This window comes from Pieris rapae, chromosome 7, assembly GCF_905147795.1.
Source record: "Pieris rapae chromosome 7, ilPieRapa1.1, whole genome shotgun sequence".
NCBI lineage: Eukaryota > Metazoa > Arthropoda > Insecta > Lepidoptera > Pieridae > Pieris > Pieris rapae.
Window position 1 is genome coordinate 3,444,884 of NC_059515.1, and position 17,635 is coordinate 3,462,518.

General features: G+C 31.7%; 5 protein-coding genes across 6 annotated transcripts; 3 read left to right on the forward strand and 2 right to left on the reverse strand.

Annotated features, from left to right (window-relative positions):
- The first annotated feature begins 1,084 nt into the window (after positions 1-1,084).
- LOC110992768 lies at positions 1,085-2,945 on the forward strand. The gene has a single exon (XM_022258721.2). The coding sequence runs from the start codon at positions 1,330-1,332 to the stop codon at positions 2,770-2,772; it is 1,443 nt and encodes a 480-aa protein (XP_022114413.2). The 5' UTR covers positions 1,085-1,329; the 3' UTR covers positions 2,773-2,945.
- Positions 2,946-3,260: 315 nt separating this feature from the next.
- On the forward strand, positions 3,261-10,704 carry LOC110992719 (G-protein coupled receptor 143). The gene is made up of 7 exons (XM_022258647.2): positions 3,261-3,795; positions 4,015-4,108; positions 6,070-6,164; positions 6,978-7,156; positions 7,631-7,790; positions 7,885-8,052; positions 9,251-10,704. Exons 1-7 carry the CDS (start codon positions 3,640-3,642, stop codon positions 9,452-9,454), a joined length of 1,056 nt encoding a protein of 351 aa, XP_022114339.2. The 5' UTR covers positions 3,261-3,639; the 3' UTR covers positions 9,455-10,704.
- Positions 10,705-10,784: 80 nt separating this feature from the next.
- Positions 10,785-12,786, reverse strand: LOC110992718 (A-kinase anchor protein 10, mitochondrial). Its single transcript, XM_022258646.2, has 3 exons — positions 12,574-12,786; positions 12,404-12,502; positions 10,785-12,332 (listed from the first exon to the last, which is right to left on the reverse strand). Exons 1-3 carry the CDS (start codon positions 12,596-12,598, stop codon positions 10,858-10,860), a joined length of 1,599 nt encoding a protein of 532 aa, XP_022114338.2. The 5' UTR covers positions 12,599-12,786; the 3' UTR covers positions 10,785-10,857.
- Positions 12,787-13,576: 790 nt separating this feature from the next.
- Positions 13,577-15,846, forward strand: LOC110992757. Of its 2 annotated transcripts, XM_022258704.2 has the most exons (4): positions 13,577-13,804; positions 13,877-14,036; positions 14,352-14,725; positions 15,690-15,846. In XM_022258704.2, exons 2-4 carry the CDS (start codon positions 13,878-13,880, stop codon positions 15,751-15,753), a joined length of 597 nt encoding a protein of 198 aa, XP_022114396.1. In that variant the 5' UTR covers positions 13,577-13,804; position 13,877; the 3' UTR covers positions 15,754-15,846. The 2 variants fall into 2 exon arrangements, with proteins under 2 accessions (XP_022114396.1, XP_045484904.1); XM_045628948.1 differs by having other exon boundaries at positions 13,578-14,036.
- Positions 15,847-16,149: 303 nt separating this feature from the next.
- Positions 16,150-17,192, reverse strand: LOC110992756 (malectin-A). The gene has a single exon (XM_022258703.2). It carries the CDS (start codon positions 16,987-16,989, stop codon positions 16,198-16,200), a length of 792 nt encoding a protein of 263 aa, XP_022114395.1. The 5' UTR covers positions 16,990-17,192; the 3' UTR covers positions 16,150-16,197.
- Between the last annotated feature and the right edge of the window lie 443 nt (positions 17,193-17,635).

Below are 17,635 nucleotides of genomic sequence, written 5' to 3' on the forward strand. Positions count from 1 at the left end.
GAGATACCTACTCCTCTAGTTGTTTTATAAATAGTACCTGGATGACCGACCTTTGCTCGTTATTTTTTTATATTTTATATAAATTGTTTTTTGGAAATTATATTTAAGTACGAAATAAATACTGATGAAATATGAATAACTTCTTCGATCTTACCGACAGAATAATAAAAAAGTATGAAAAAAATCATGAGTGTGATAATACACGAATAAGATGATATTTTCTAGAAATGATTCCTAGCTAGATCGATTTATCGCCCCCAAAACCCCCCGTATACTAAATTTCATGAAAATAGTTGGAGCCGATCCCGAGATTCCAATTATATATATATATATATATATATATATATATATATATATATATATACAAGAATTGGTCGTATAAGATATAGAACAGTAGTACACGTTTTTTTTTAAACCCTGCATTACCCCCTTTTTGCATAATTTTTGTTTCTATTAAATCACCGTTAGGAATTAAAGTGTGTGTATCTTTCTATTTGGTGTTTAACAATTATTAACAAAATGCTAGCACAGAATAGTGTTTCTGAAGTTTCAGAAATTGAGGTCCAGACTAATGGTACCAATTTAATACTTATGTTTATAAAGCCTTATCGATTCATAGATCTCTTCGTTATTTACAATACGTGTCTCAATATCCAAGTACAATTTCAATTCTTAGTAGCTAACGAGTTTAAAGTGACACATCCGTTCTTAATAATAAGCTTGTTACTACGATTTCTCGACATATTTCTTCAACATCAGATATCACACAGCGTTATAGAATTCTTCATAACACAATTACTTAATATAAATCTCGTTAACGGGTTTAATAATAATGCAGTGGCACTACAAACAGGGTTCTTGGCCTAAGAATGTATTTAATATTTTTTGCCTCACAGATATTATTTTTTTAATGTTTATTTTCACTGTACGACCATGTTCATGGTGTTTATAACTTTTGAATTTGCGTATACTTAGGTAAGTAACCATTTTTTATAGCATGTAGAACGTTGATATGTACCTACCTTAAATTTACCTGAGTACAAAATATTGATTTGACCAAGTCGCTTGTTTGCGCTTGTTAGTCGAGGTTCACCTCGAGGTTACTATGTTTACTTATATGGCTATATTTAGTAAAACTCCTATAGTAATAGCATCGACCAGCTTCGTTTTAAAGGGCGCGTGAATATTGACCAATCTAATTCCAGAAACGTACTGCGTCATATCGTAGAAGCACAATAGCTTTCGTGAAACGAACGACGTTGCACGCCACTTGGATCGAAAGTTACTAAAATAATTTACAGTGTAAATAACTAGAAATACATCATAAAAATGACTAAAAAACTTCTCGAAGTAACGTGTCTATTGTTATTGATTTTTGCGGTGACTATTGAAGGAAAGAAACTTTCTAGAAGCCGAGGCTCGGGAAGAGGTTCTAGTAGGAAGACTAATTATAAGCCTCAGCCGGCTCCAACTTCCTTGAGCTATCCACAAGCGTCAGCTCCCAAACCAAGTTTATTTGGTTGGCAAGAAAAACCTGCTCAAAAGACACAGATATCGCAATCACATCAATCTAAACCAGGAAATCAAGCTCCATCGTATCCTGCAAGCAACACTGGGCTTTCTGGTGCAGGTTCAAAACAAACTCAGCAACAGGAGCATGTTCAAAGAAGTAATGTACCAAGCCAGCAAACTGCACCTCATCCTGCGTCACCGAGCCAAACGAATAGCCACGCATATCCTGCGTCCAATGGACTATCTGGAAATTCAGCTGGCTCTAGCTATCCACAAGGATCAGGATTATCCGGATCAAATGGGGTTCCGCCGTCGTATAATTCACCAAATAAGCCACAGTACCCAACTAATAACAATTTACAAAACAATCACCCACCGAACAATGTTGGAAATAATTACCAGGCTGCTCCCCCACCCTACACACCGTATGGAAATAACAATCATCAAGGCCCTCCACCCCCATATTCCAACTATGGACATGGCTTCAGTGGGTATGGAGGTCATGGTGGACCAGGATACAGTCCACAAATGCCTGGTTACTTTGGCAGCTACACCAACAAAGGTTATGGTGGTGTAAGCCGTTCTGGTAGTACGCTAGCTGGTGTTGGTTTAGCAGGTGCCGGTATAGGAACCGTGCTTACTGGATTGGCATTGTGGAATTTGGCTAGATCTACAGGTCATCATCATCATACCGTTATCTATGATAATAGAGGACAGCCTATTGCAGTAGCTGCCGAAAACGGAACTGTTTCGGCTGAAGATTCCATATTACGTGATTTAGTAAACTGTACTCTCACAATCAGCAGTATTAATGCTACGGAAGTCATCGCAATACCTTGTTCAATCGCAACTTCCTTCACACCTGATGCTAATGTTAAGGATGATAAAGTTGAGAATGCTAATAATGACACGAAATGCACGATCACTGTGGTAACAAAAGATAGTAAAGAATTTATGACGACTATACCATGTTCCATTTTACTGAATACTGCAGCACAAAATAACGTTACAGAACCACCGAACGTTCTTGCAGAAACTGCTCTAAATGACACCTTGGTAGAAACTAATACTAGCGATTCAAATTCTCCAAAAGCTTTAAAACTTTCTAGTGAAGATGAGATTAAGGACTTCTCTGTTGGGTTAAACTGTACGACTTCGGAATCGGGAGAAATTCGTGATCCTATTAACCCATGCTTTAGTGTAAAAAATAATTTAACTGTAATACCTCTCATTTCCACTACTAAATCTGACTTGCTTTAAGAAAACAAATAAAAAGATTGTGTTGTAAAATGTGTGTGGTACAATTAAAAAGGATATATGCAATTAAATTGTTTTATTTATTATTAGTACGGCACTTTTGTACGAAAATAAATCCTGTTACAATATTACTTTACATTTTTGTAAATAGAAGTATTTATGGACATTTTTGGACTGTTAAATCATGCTTTTTAATCCTCGACATATCACATACACATACGACACGCAATCTCTTGGGCACAGTGCGCTGTGAGGACATACATGATTGCGAAAACTATTTGAGTAAAAACTATGAATTTTAAGCTAATTCTATTAACTTAACATTAATCAAATTCTGCAAAAACCTATTCTTGCAAACGTTGCACTTGTTTTGTAAAAAGTTAATATTGTATGTGGTCAATAATGTGTAATTAATGCGTATTGAGTAGTCAATATTTTTTAGTCTGTGCCCGGTGGCGATTGCTGTAGTAGTGTTTAGACTGTTTACTTTTGGGGCATACCGGTATACTAAAATATTTAGTTTTAAATAATATTTGATAAGTAATCTGTGTTCGGTACTTTAAAGGTGAATTTTTTGTTGACAAAATAAATGATTCTATTTGTGTATTAATTAATATATATAAATATCATATATTAATAACAGACTTAAAAAATGAGCAATGAAGCTCATTTATTAACTAGATTAGTCCTAATATTTACGGTTCGATCGAATCCTTATCATCATCAGTTTATATTGTTTAACAATAAAAGCTAGTTTTGTGTCTGGTCTCAGCCGGTTTTTTTTACAATCAGTTTTAATAATAATATCGACGTAATAAGTTTATAGTTAATTTAGCGCACCTTCTGATTTGTTTCCTTACCAAGTCGAAAATGTCTGATCCTACAATACAGACTTTTTGCTGCCATCATAATGATAATCAAGGAGGAGTAGTAACCATTCAAATAATGGATGAGTTTAATACTGAATCTTACAATACAGTTTGTTTGGTATCATCCACTATTGGAATTCTTGGTGCTATGTATCAGGTGAGTATTTGAGAAAATATTTGAATATCCTGATTAATCTTTAAGAAATATCATAACAATTACTTTTATTTAACTCTTTAACGTGGTGTGGTCCTTTTTTGTTTATTTATTAAGCTTCATAACTATTTATTAATTTAGACTTTGCATTTTAATAATTAAGAAATTTGTGTAATAATTTCTTTGGAGTAAGAAAAGATTGTTAATTATTTATTTTTTAAGATATTCCTAAATGGTGTACGGAGAATACAAAGTCCAAGCAGGGGAAGAAAGATCATAATGTGGTTGGCAGTTGCAGATCTCTTAGCCTCTCTCGGTATGATTTAGCAACTCTAAAAGTATTAAAGATGATAATATTTAATTCTGTATATATAATTGATGTTTACCTAAAAGAAACCTGGGCATTAATTACATAAAATTGCATTTTCTTCAAGAATCAAACCCAGGACCCCTATGTTACACCTAGGTAACACTGGAAATTTTTAGATAATGAAAAAACACCTTAATGTAGAAAGTTGCCAATACTCTTATTGTTATTCAACATAATCTCTATAAGTCTACACTCACTGAGAAAACCAGTGGGCCCATTCTTCCTTAGTGGTCTCTCCTATGGCATTTTCTTTCTTCATCTTCAGGGTTTGGAAAACAAATACCTCCAATTTTATCTTTAGTTCTTATGAAAATATGGGACTCGCAGGGCGCCAGGTCAGGACTATATGGCGGATGACTCATTATCTTGACACCTGCCATAGTCATATATTCAATTGTTTAACGGAGTGCGCTGTGGTGAAGTAGAATTCTGCTTCGAGGGCGATGCTGACGAATTTTGGGCAAGACAACAGCCAAACAGCGATTGACATACCAGTGTGCAATAACTGTAGTTCCATCTTCTAGCACAACTACCGTTAAATGACCTTTCCCGCCAAAGATTTAGGCCAACCAAGAAATCATCTTAGTTCCTTGACTTCGTCCTTTCTTGACCTTAGTTGGCCATTCTTCAAAAGGAAGCACCCAGTGAGATGATTGTCTTTTGGTTTCGGGTTCGTAGCAATATATTCAGCAGCTTTCCTGTGACGATGTCAACTACAGCATTTAATTCACCGCCGTTGAACTCATCTAACATTTGGCGACACCAGTCCATGCGAAGGTGTTTCTGGTCGTCCGTTAAAGTATGAGGAATCCATCTGGTACAAAGTTTCCTTACGCCTAAATGTTCGTGTAATATTTTTTTAAGGCGACTCCTACTGATGCCTAGGCTTGCCCGTATTTGCTGATAGGTCACTGTCTTATCTTCCTCTATCATGCGTCGCACAGCACTGATGTTATCTTCAGTAGTCGCTGTTAAAGGACGTCCCTCACGCGGATCATCCTTGAGATTGCTACGTCCACGCTTAAACTCGTTAAACCAACTATAAATAGTGGCACGAGACGGAGCTTTATTAAGAAATGCTAATTGCATCTTATCATAGGTTTGTTGTTGAGTACCTAAGTCCATAACGAAAGTCATAATAAATCATTGCCCGAATATTTTCTCGCGTTAGGTTCATTTTCACGTGTAACAAGAGTTTTAGATTTGCCACCAATTCACAAAAACAAATTACTGCAATATACTATGTAGGGTTACTAAAGAGTATTATATTTTGAAATTTGATTATAAATTGAAATTCAAAAAAGTTTTCATTAGCAATGTTTCTAATTGGACAGTTCTAAACATATTCAGTGTTACCCACATATTAGCAATAAGTAATAATAAGTATTATTACCTTACTACTATTCTAATTTTATTTTATGACTAAATAGTTAAAAGGAGGAAATAATCAACACTGATATACAATGACTATAAACAAGTGATTCCATAAAGAAATGATTGCACTGCGACGAAATAAAGTCAAAGTCATATTCACTTGAAATATCTTGCTATATCTTACTCTCATTCCTTTCTACTGTAGATTTTTTTTGTATACTTCACACTTATTAACAATAACAGGTTTTTATTGAATTATATTTAATTCAAGTTTAGACAAAAGGTTGTTCAATTCAATGAGAGTTTTTTTAGGAAGTTATATTTTCCAGCAACACAGTTGTATCATGAGTTGCTTGATTCTGTCATGCTATCTTTACCAAAGTAATTTGAACTGGGCTCAATGCCTTGACAAGTCATCAATATTGGAAATAAATAGGAAGTCATAGTCTGCACATTCAAAAAAATTAACAGTAACATGTACAAAAAATGCTCTATTGTTGTTTAAAATTAAATAGTAATATATAATTTTTCAGGTGTGCTGGTACGATCATCTTTCTGGTTGAAGTACAAAAATATCTTACCACTTCCAGATGATAATATTAGTGTTCTATTTTGTAGCATTACTTCGGTGCGTACCATTTTTTATTACCATTTCAATAAGTCAAGTTTCAAATTTCAACCTCCCAATGTTTTAACAATAAATTAAATAGGTAACTATAGATGTGAAACCATATTCAGAAGGATAAATTAAAGTGAATGTCTGTAACATGATCTGTTTTGTGGTTAACTCTGTTGCACATAGTTTTTAAATTCAATTAGGTCATGAAGTAAACATTTTTTGAGTCATGTATTGAATATATTTCGGCGTTTTTCTATCGTGAAGTGATAAGGATTCAGTATCTGTAAACAATTGCTATTGTTTTCAGATCAAACCATGTCATTCGGGAAACGGTGCTCGATTTAAAAACTTAATGTAAAAATATTACGTATAAATTACATTCAAGTCTGTTAATGTATTAAAAATACACAAACAAACAACCTCAAACAGGTTCTCTTGAGAATTGTTTTTGTCACTAGGAATCAAGAATGAAGGTCATTTAGTAATGCAATGTATTATGCACATACTTAATATAAATAAATAATTTATAATAACGATGGTTATTATTAATAAAATGTGTGCCATTCTAATAGCTTTTATAAGCTTTTAGATGTTACCGTCTGTATTGCGAAAAGCATAAAAAAGCTACAACTAAATATATACAAAATACGTTGAAATTAGATCATCAGTATAATATTTATGTTACGGATTAATAAACCATCGAGGTGCTCCGGTAGAGTGCGTGATACGAGATTTTTATAATTATAGATACATTTAATATATCTTTAGTAAGAGTAAAATTTATTCTATAAAAATATATTATCGAATACTTTATAATTTCAGGCATGGACGCAATATTTTTACACAGCCACGTGGTTTTGGACATTATTCTATGCGGTAGACATATGGCAGTCAATACAGGGTAAAGACACACGACCTCTACTTTACCACTCCTTGGCTTGGGGAATACCTGCAGCGACGACCAGTATAGGTCTGTCCATACTATACATACCTAATGCTACGTAAGTATTACCGCGCGAGATCTGCTTAATATTAAAAAATAAAGGTTTAACGCGAGTTACGTTCAGTGGCGGTTGTAAAGATGTCCAAATATGTTAAACGAAAGTTTGTTTGAAGCCGGGTCCTGAAATTTGGGGTGTGTGGGTTAAACTATCTTTATTTATTGAAGGGTTCTTCAAGCTATGTGATACTTATGTTACTTATAAAGAATATAGTCTATTGGACATTATCGGAAATATTATATTACAATTTATGAGTTAGGGAAAAACTAAAGGGGTCATTTTGCCTTCAAGTATGCAATGGCTAACATTCGATTTGGGATTTTAATTATTAACTAAAAACTCACCTAACTAATGTTTAATGCTCCGTGAAAACTGGGTAAAAACTTTAAACAGGCAAGTTTTTAAAAACAACTTTTTTTGTTAAAAATATGATTTGTGTCAGTCTAGAATTTCAAACACAAAAAACAATTGCAGGTGCCATAATTTAACATCATTATCGAATGTGCTGTTAAGGATTCTACCAAACTATTGTGCAACTTATGTGCCCATAGCTTTAGTGATGGTCATAAATCCCATTATATACATTTTGGCGGGAAAGAAACTTGAAGTTACAGTAGCTCTGCCATTAGCACAGGTAATGTAATAATAGTAAATAATAATCAATAATTGGTATTAACTATTTGTCACAATAAATACAATTCCACTACGTCATTGTTATTTTTTTCCAGTTTACAAGCAAAGAAAGAAAAGTTGTGGATGCTTTACGACTGAAATTCTTTTTGATAAACGTCGTATTTTACGTGTGCTGGTTGCCGAATCTTATAAATGGAATTTTAATATGGACAATGTGGTCTACAATGCCCGTCAAAGCGATTATTTCGATTTGGTATATAATGGTAAGAATCACATCATGCATAAATGGGGCATGGGGCCTTAAACGAATGTAAAAAAATTGTTTTAGTGGTTCGATAAAGTGATCTTCACAGTCACTATAAACAAATATTTTTTAATACAACTCTTTAAATTGAGGTTTAACATCGTGGGAAATCTACTTATTTATTATTCATGATGATCGATTAGGCCTAAGGAAATTGTAATTATTTTAATGAATAATTAAACAATGTTATCCGTCCGTCTTATATTTTGGACATTTTTTTAAAACTGATTAACCTGGTTTTGTTGTTTGTTTTAAACAAATTTACGATTACTAATGATCAAAGTTATTATAGTTTTAGTTCTAATATAAAAATAGTTGATTCTACAAATGCAGCTTGTTACGAAGTATATAATATGGTACTATAATCAAGAAATTTCAATTTTGTAAACAATTTCATTTTTACTTTTTTCCATTGTAATATTGAAATGCAAGGATATTATATACAATAAATAAAATGCATATATAAATACAATTTTCTCGATATAAAACGTTAACTCAGCATTATTTTAATTTAAATAATATTACACGTTAAAAAATAATCTGACGATAAGTCGCGTTTTAATGGAGAATGTGATAAACTATACCGTCCTTGGCGTGCTCGTAACCTTTCGTGGTAAAATCTGTAGTATAAAAGAATAAAATTATTATCGTATTGGCATCTGTTTGCTCACAATTTAACACTTAAACGAGTGTTATCAAAGTAACAATATTTACAAATAATTCGATTGCTATGTAAACTAACTAACACAACAATCGTAGAAATATGTATCGTTTTTGTATGTAGGATAGGGTAGATTATGAATTTAAAAGAATATTCAACAGCAAACTGCAGAAGCAATCTCATTGAGAAATATAAAACTTGCTGGTCAGTATAATCTAGCACGAATTGAAACTCTTTTTATGAGGAAAAACATTTTAGTCAAATTCATTAGGAAAAACTGATTGTTTTATATGTTTATCGCAAATAATTATTAAATAAATAAAAATAATAATCCAAGCAACCGCTTCTTTTAATCGAATACGAAGTTGGTATGTATAAATAAAAACCAATCTGGCTGTTCTCGATAAGGCTTAAAACGCTATATATTTTTGCATGTTTAATGTTCAAGTATAAATATGTATAATTTAAATAATTAATTAATTTCGATTAATTTCAGGCATTGATGAATCCAATGCAAGCCCTTCTCAATGCGTTAGTCTATAGAAAGTGGAATGTCACAGACAGATATCAGCCAATGTTCCACAATGATCATAAGGAGCTCAATTTCAGTGACGAGCAATCGCCACTTTTAGGGTCGGAACCATCTCGATTACTTTTAGCTCCGATCCCTTCCCCTATTAATAACTATGCTACATTATAAACGCAAGTGTTGCCATTATTGTTTTTTTATTGTTGCCATCTCTATTAGTAGAAAGTGTGAACAAAATTTTAAGTTTTGTTTGAATAGTGATATACTATAAATTCTGTCTGCATTTGATTTTAAAATTTATACATAGAAGTTTTCGGTTTTAAAATAGCTAGTCGCAGTACAAATTTATGAAACTATACTTAAGTGACAATTGTAGGGTAACCCTACAATGCAGTAGTCAATAACAAATCAAATGACATTTATCGTCCCAATGTAGATAGAAAATGTGCAATGTGTTAGATATATATATAGCTTAATTACTTGCCTTAAGTATAATTATGGTAGTAAAACCATGGCAAACAAACTTCTTTATATTATTTTAAAGTTGAATGCATATCACATGATTTGTGAGCCCAAAAAGAAGAATGGTTACTTCTGTGCAAATAGATGCACGGGATATTTGTATGTCACAACTATAACTATTGTAGGCTCCAAAAAATTTTGTACTTTTGTAAGTTTTATATATTCATACCTGAAAGCAACATTAAATAAAATCTATAATATAATACCAATTTATGTGCCTTGTTAATTTGATGTCATGTTGAAGTAATTATTATCATCATAACATGACCATTATGTTACTAATTTTGTAATTATTTATATTATACTCATGGTTGTAGGGAGACCTACTAGTAGTAGTAATGTGAGATTTTTGTATTTCTATTATTCCCCAGTGTGTTTATTTCACTTATACAAGTTTTTGTAATTAATTAATTGGTGCTAAACTGTTCAATTGCATTATGATTATAAAGTATGTTACCCACATTTCTAGTGTTGTTTTAGCATTTATGCACTTTTTTGTTTTTGCATGTGTGTATTGTTTTGTTGTGATTATATATTGTTTGTTTCATGTTTTAATATTTTAGGCACGCACATATTGATAAGCATTGAAATTTAACAAAGGCTGACTTATAATTCTGACTAGTTATAAATTGAACATTAGGAAAATCAATTTTACTTAACATTCAAGAGTAAATTCTAGGAACAAATATACACACTTTACTAAGATAATTTAGTCAACAATTATATGATTTACTATTGATATTTTAAAATATTATGAAAACAACATTAACTTCCAGTTTACATATGTTGTGTATGGTAATAAAATCTGATTGTGATTTGATTGGTAAATAGGTTAAGGGTGAATTGTATATTGATAAAAGATTTTGTAATCCACGCAAAAATATATTGTTAGTTCTGTATTATTCTTGTTTTATTTACATTTTACAAGAAAAATTCTCATATTATTTAGAGGATTTTGTTATTAATTAATTATTACATAAACATTTAATATAATCTTTACATAAAACTATTATTTACATTTTTATGGATAACTTATTAGTAACTATCACATCTTAATCCTCATTATCATTTTCCTGTGGTGCCATTGTCAAGTCAGTGACATCTTTAACTATCATATGTGCTATTTGCCAAGCCATTTCCTCTTCTACTCTGGATGTGCTCATTGGAACAAATTTATTGACCATTTTCTTTAGTATTGATTTATCTTTCTTATCTGGATCGGGCTCTAATTTAGATTCAAATCTTCCTAAACTATTGATTCTTCCTAGACTCAAACCATCATGTGTTTTTCTTTGCCATAGAGCATCAGCATTGTAAAGTTGATTAGAGTCTATAGTCATGTCAGGTACAGAGAGATTACGTTTCTTTTTATAGAGAGGATCACCCATAGCCAATAATGTATTATGAGTACTTATGCTAAATTCACTACTGCAATCCGATTGAGATTTACAATTAGTTGGAGAAAGAAGGTCTACAGATTTTACCATTTCTGAAAGATATGTGTAGTAAAGTTCAGATTCTAAAAAGGTTTTCACATAATTATTTAAGGTATTATAAACAACTATGTATGCTATGTCAAAGCATGTTGCAATAGTGCCTTCTTCTCTGCAAATATTACTTTCAATTTTTAATCTTATATCTGTTGAGAAGCCAATGGGGCTAGTGGCTTGTAATGAAAAATACTTTTCATACAACACAATAGCATCTGCTTGAGCCTGGTCAGGATTCGTATTACCATTAATAAGGTTGTCTCTAAAGTGAGTGACAGCCATAAGAAATTCAAGAAGCATACTACGAGATTCTTGCTCTAAGTATTCAGTAAAGTAAAATAAAATATTTTCATTGTAAATAATATCCCTCAAATTAATACTTCCAGTTGTTAAAATATCAATTTGTGACTTAGTGTATAAAGCATGATTTTTAAAGCCTTTAAAATATTTTGTCTCCATCTGTTGAAACAAATAATCTTGTATAGGTTTAAAACAGTTTTCTTTTATTTGCCCTTCTGGTTCGCAAATATTAGATATAAGCACCTTTCTTAATTTATCTGGTACATCCAGCTGACATGGTGCCTCTAATGCTACATATTTTTTAAACAATTTTACAGCTTCATTAGTGATGTCAATATCTTGATTAATTTCACAAAAATCACATGACTCTACCAAGTTGTCATTTAAATTGCTACAAGAACTTCCAGCATGTAACCGTTCCAACATTCTTAAATTACTGGCGCTCGCTCTCCAATTAAGCAGTGTGTGATTATCATGGAGATAATTAGGTTTAATGCAGGTACAGTGAATATCCAAACTTTTAGCATGAGATATCCTACTATGATTTCTCTCATTACTTTCATTGGAGCATAACACATTTAATCGAAATTTTTCAAGTTCCAACCAACATTTTAATAATAAACAATTTCCTTGAGATTCCATAAAGATTAAGAAATTTTTAACAGCCTTTTTATCCTTTAGTATATCATTAAGATTTAAACATAATTTAGACTTTTTTTCAAATAGTTCAGCAACATCTAAAATAATAATAATATTATGTATACATATTAAAAGGCTTGTAAGGAAGCAAGAATCATTGAACACATACCGTCGAGATTATAAGTGCAGTTAATATAAAAATTATCCTCTAGAGCGTTTGATCTATTTTCTTCGGGTGGCCGCACGGGACATCCACTCTTGCCTTTCGCTACACAAAAAATAAGCAATTCAGTTTATATAAGAAATAATAGAAGGACAAATTATTGGTAAAAATCATACCTGCACTTTTCCAAAACTTTATCATGATTACATTTGAGCGTTACACAAGAGGTTTTGTTACAAGCCACGATTAACGCGCTACGTTACACATTACATGATTGCTATTTGACATACACGTTCATATTGTGATCGGCAAAATTATTTTGTAAATAAGGCGTAATGAGAGTCAATGGCAAATCGAAAACAATAATAGAAACGGTCAACGAAGGCAAGCACAAGTGACATTTCTGACAATAATATTGCACAGACATTCAGACAGACTTTTACAGATAATATTTTCTTTAATTGTAACTACATACATATAAAATCTTATATTTCAGCAGCCTCCTTATAAAAATACGCTTAATTTTTTTTATGTAATGCCTAAAGTAATCAATAATTGATATGATAATTATAATACACTAATCTTATTATTTTATTATATTGTAATGTAATGAGTAATCCTGTTATCACTGAACAGTTGATTTAAAAACCCTAAGATGGTGGTACAATTTTCCATCAGATTGGCTATTTAAATTTGGTTTATCTTTTAGTAATCCTACAGATATCTTAACTAAAACTAGAGTAATAGGTTTAAAGTTTTAAAGCTTAAATTAAACTGTTGGTGTAGGAATTATACCAATGACGGGGTTTGGCCTGAGAAGTCAGCATTTTTTGTAAAATTAATATTTATTTAGTTACAATATTAGCTTCGTCTTTCTTCTTAGAAGATTTATAGCATCAAACTCTTTATATCATTTAAATGCATATATTAATTAAATATAATTTCGCAATTTCACGCTACGTATACCATATTAACAAAATATTTGAATAAAACTTCCTTGACTGCATTGAAAGCAAATTTATTATAAGCAATCGATAAATCGATCGCAAAGCAAGAGACACATGGCTGCTGAAAAGCACTCGAAAGATCGAGTAATGAGGAAAAATAATGTAAACTCGACACAAACGTATATTGATAAATTGCGTTTGTGTCCAGTAAGGAAGTTGTATTTAAATGTGAATTAATAGTCGGCAGTATTCATAACTATATTTCAGTTTGTTTGCCGATAATCTTTCAGTTTTGAGTAAGCTTATTTAATGATTGTTATTTTAGCATGAAAAATGTGCGGTCTCTACGCATTCGAAGTGAGGACGCATCTTATAAGCAAAGGCTATCGACCTTCCTACGGTTACTTGAAGTAACTGTTCTGTTGATGGAAATAACTTAGGAGCTCTCAGAACTGCGCAGGTACAGCAACGGAGACATTTACGCGCCGGTTACTTGGCTTATAGTACTTATTATAATTTAAAATATTTCTAGAATGAAGAGTGAATTAATTTTTGTAATAGTCTTAGCAGTGATGAAATGCGTCATGTGTACGCATTACGATCAAAGTCAATCGGGCGATTTTAATGTTCAAGTTGGACTAAAGGACTTACAGATCATAGCACTTTTGAATGGCGGCAAAGAAGAATATGTGGTAGGTACCTACTTACATTTTAGAATTATTTTATTTTCTTTGCATATTTATGTACTTGTTTGGACCTAGTATTCGATTATTTTCAAATCAAAATAGCGGAAAGCGTTTTCATTAAATATTTTAAGAATTGTGTTTAATAATTTTATTATTATTAGATTGGGTTAGTCTTGATTAACCTTGTGTTTTATGTTTTGTATGTATAAGTTAAGGTATCACTCAATCAGTCCGTAATCCGTCCGTCCGTTCGTCAAATAGGTAGTTAAGTATATATTTTCTCGTCAGACGGCTTTAAAAAAAACTTAAAATATTTTACAGGATTATGACTATGCGTATGATTACAATGAAATGACAATCAAACCGCAGAACCGGACGACCCCGAGACCATTAAACGCTTCAACCGGTACTGAGCCTAACTCTGTGAGTAATAATAAGACGACAGTACCGGCATTGCATGATCAAACAGAACCACCAACCAGAGCTCCTATCACAGGATTGTATGAACCATCGACAGACGTGACCGTTATCGACAATAATACAACTACAAAAAACGCCATTGAGGCTTCATCAGAAACACCTTTGAATACAATCGCTTCTCCAAACTCAACGACGAATGGTAAAAAATGCAAAAAAGGTTTCGTTTTAAATTATAAAGGCGACTGTGAATTAAAATTGCAGAGCACGGGCAACGCGTAAGTATTTTTTAATACCTATAGTTTTTATTGTCACAGAAAGTTAGCTCGACTAGAGTTTATATGGCTAAGTAGCAAGAAAATAAGAAGTACCTAACTATGATGAATAGGGATAAGACAAGTTACATAGAAAAATTTCAAAATACTATCATTAGTTTAAATGGTGGGTCGAACAGTTTACATACATAAGCATTGGGAATAGATCCCAATATATATTTCGACATTAAGGATAAGTATAGGTCCATTTATATAGGTAATTACATATCCTAGATTATGTTATTAATGATTATGTCTTTCGTTAATCTTCGTGACTTTTTATTGTAACCAAAATTTTTCAGCTAACTATGAATACGGTCCTCGCCTCAGAAAATAACTGTAATATTGCAAGTCCAAGATATAAAATGACTAAATGGCGTTTTTATGTCAGGCGTGACTATATTATGTTGTTCAACGAGTTCATAATATTTTTTTACGATAATGCCTAAAACAACAAATATAATACTGTAAACTAGTTGTTTTAATCGGTTTCACGGTAGATGAATTTTAGCTACACCCAATTTTTATTTTATTGAATTTTTTTGTATACCCAATAATAAATATCGAACGTACAACAAATACAGTTAATATAGTTTTCGCTTACGGCGAGAAATATTGAATTAAAACATCTGTGACTATATTATTATATATCTACTTAAATTTCGCAAGTATTTACATATACATATTAATAATGCGAATTTATCACATACCTCTCGCCGACGGACGTTTCTATCCGTTGAAAAAATTTACGGTGAGGGCTTTACCTTACTTTAAAAATTAAATGAATAAGTTCGCTTTTTGCATAGGATAAGGCATTATTTCTAAGAACTTTTAATACCTGCTGTTGTATGAACTATTCTAACAAGAAAGGTGTTTCAGTGTGTTATTTTTTTCTACTAATCAATAATTTAATACTTATTTGTTTCAGCTTGTTAAAATTAGTAAAATTATCACAAAAACTTAAATTAAGAAGAGAAAATAAAGAAGACTAATAATAATAATGGAATTTGGAGGGTTGTTTAGATTGGAAGAAGTACTTAAATACAGCTTATTGTAACAACATGTATTAAATATGTAATGATTTACATTGTGTTTTATTAACATAAACATTCTACATTTTGTTGGTAAATTTAAGATCACAGTTAAATATTAAAGTTGGTATATTATAATGTAGTATATTTTCTTGAGAGATGACAATTAAAACAAGTAATTTTTTCAATAATTTATTTACACTTAATGTGCAACTGCAGCGATGAGTGCATAAATGTCATGTAAATATAAGTAGGACGGGTCCTAGTGATTTGTACCATTTGGCTTAATAGTCACAAATAATAAAATAGTATTTTATTTACTACAAATTTTTAAAGGATTTAAAAAAACATTAGAAGCTGGAGATGATAGAAATATAATGAAATGATTTTACTAAAAGACTACATTTAAAGTTTGCATAGGCAAAATAATAGTGGTAGAAAAGCACCAATTGTAATGAATAGAGGCACCATTACTGAACTATCATCTATAGAATATGGGTCTGGCTGTTTAGGTCCACTTGCTCTTTTTGACTTAGTGACCTTTTCCTCTTGTGCTTCTCGTGGTTCTTCAGCCTCAGTTTCAGGCCACACTATTGGTGGCAACTTGGGAACTTCCTCTATGCTTCCCCTCATAACATATAACGCATTAATTTTAGGATTATCCCTGTATCCTTTAATAAATTCAACTTTGATTTTACTTCCTCTTATATCAGATTCTTCATCATTGTAATAAAGTTTACCATTCTTTATTGAATATGGAATATACTCATCATGTGCAACACCACGGCCAACTTTATCAAAAATATCTAAGTCAGCTACTATAGTATGGTCCCCATTTAAAACAACATCAAAGACTTTCATATTTGGAGCGTTGAAATAGACTTCACTGAATTTGAGCACTAAGACATAGTCACCATCTTTATTAGCTGGAATATCATACCCGAACGTGCTATGATGATAACGTTCAGTTTGATATAATATTTCATCTTTAGAATTCACTCTGCCGATCATGACAAACTGCTTGCCATAGTCGGAAGCGGTACCAATTCTTCCTTGTAATGGATCCTTTTCATAGTGAATACCATAAATATCGGTATGTGCCGGTCCTCCAGCATTAACGGCATATATTATTTCTCCCAAGCCAGTCACATAGTTGATTATAAATAAGAAAATCGTGCAGACTTCTATCCCATACATATTTTTTACTATAATTGTATTCTGATCACAATATTTTCTTAAAAAAATAAATCCACTAGTAGAAGTCACTTTACTCAACACATTTTATTTCATAAATTACTTCTATAACCATGAATTGAATTAAATTAATGCTAATTTTATTCGGGTTACAGCAATAGCCGGCAAGAAGCATTCAGCAAGCAGCGGCCACCAAGCAATCAAATTGTGACAGTGTCACTGTCAAGTCTCAGTTGATACCTGGTTGACATTTCACCGTACCACATTTTATCCAGACCTTGAATTTCTTTTGAAATAGCTTACATGATTAGTTATATCGCACTGCAACTAATTTGAATGTAAAGGAAAAATAAAACAAACGTAAATCAATTGACAATTATTCTTTATTATATACAGATCAATTTTTGCAAAGTACACTTTTCGGCAACTTTTATTAGTGTTTTATTTTATTTATTATTACAGTTACTATTACAGTTTTATTTTATTTTTCCGCCATTTTAAGGACATCGAATTTAAGCCTTAATATATAGTTATGAAGTACCAAATATGTATAATTAAATACATAAATGCAACTACAATTAATATTCACGTCACATTAGTTACCAAGTAAAGACCCATAATATATACTTATAAAAACGGTCTAGGAAGA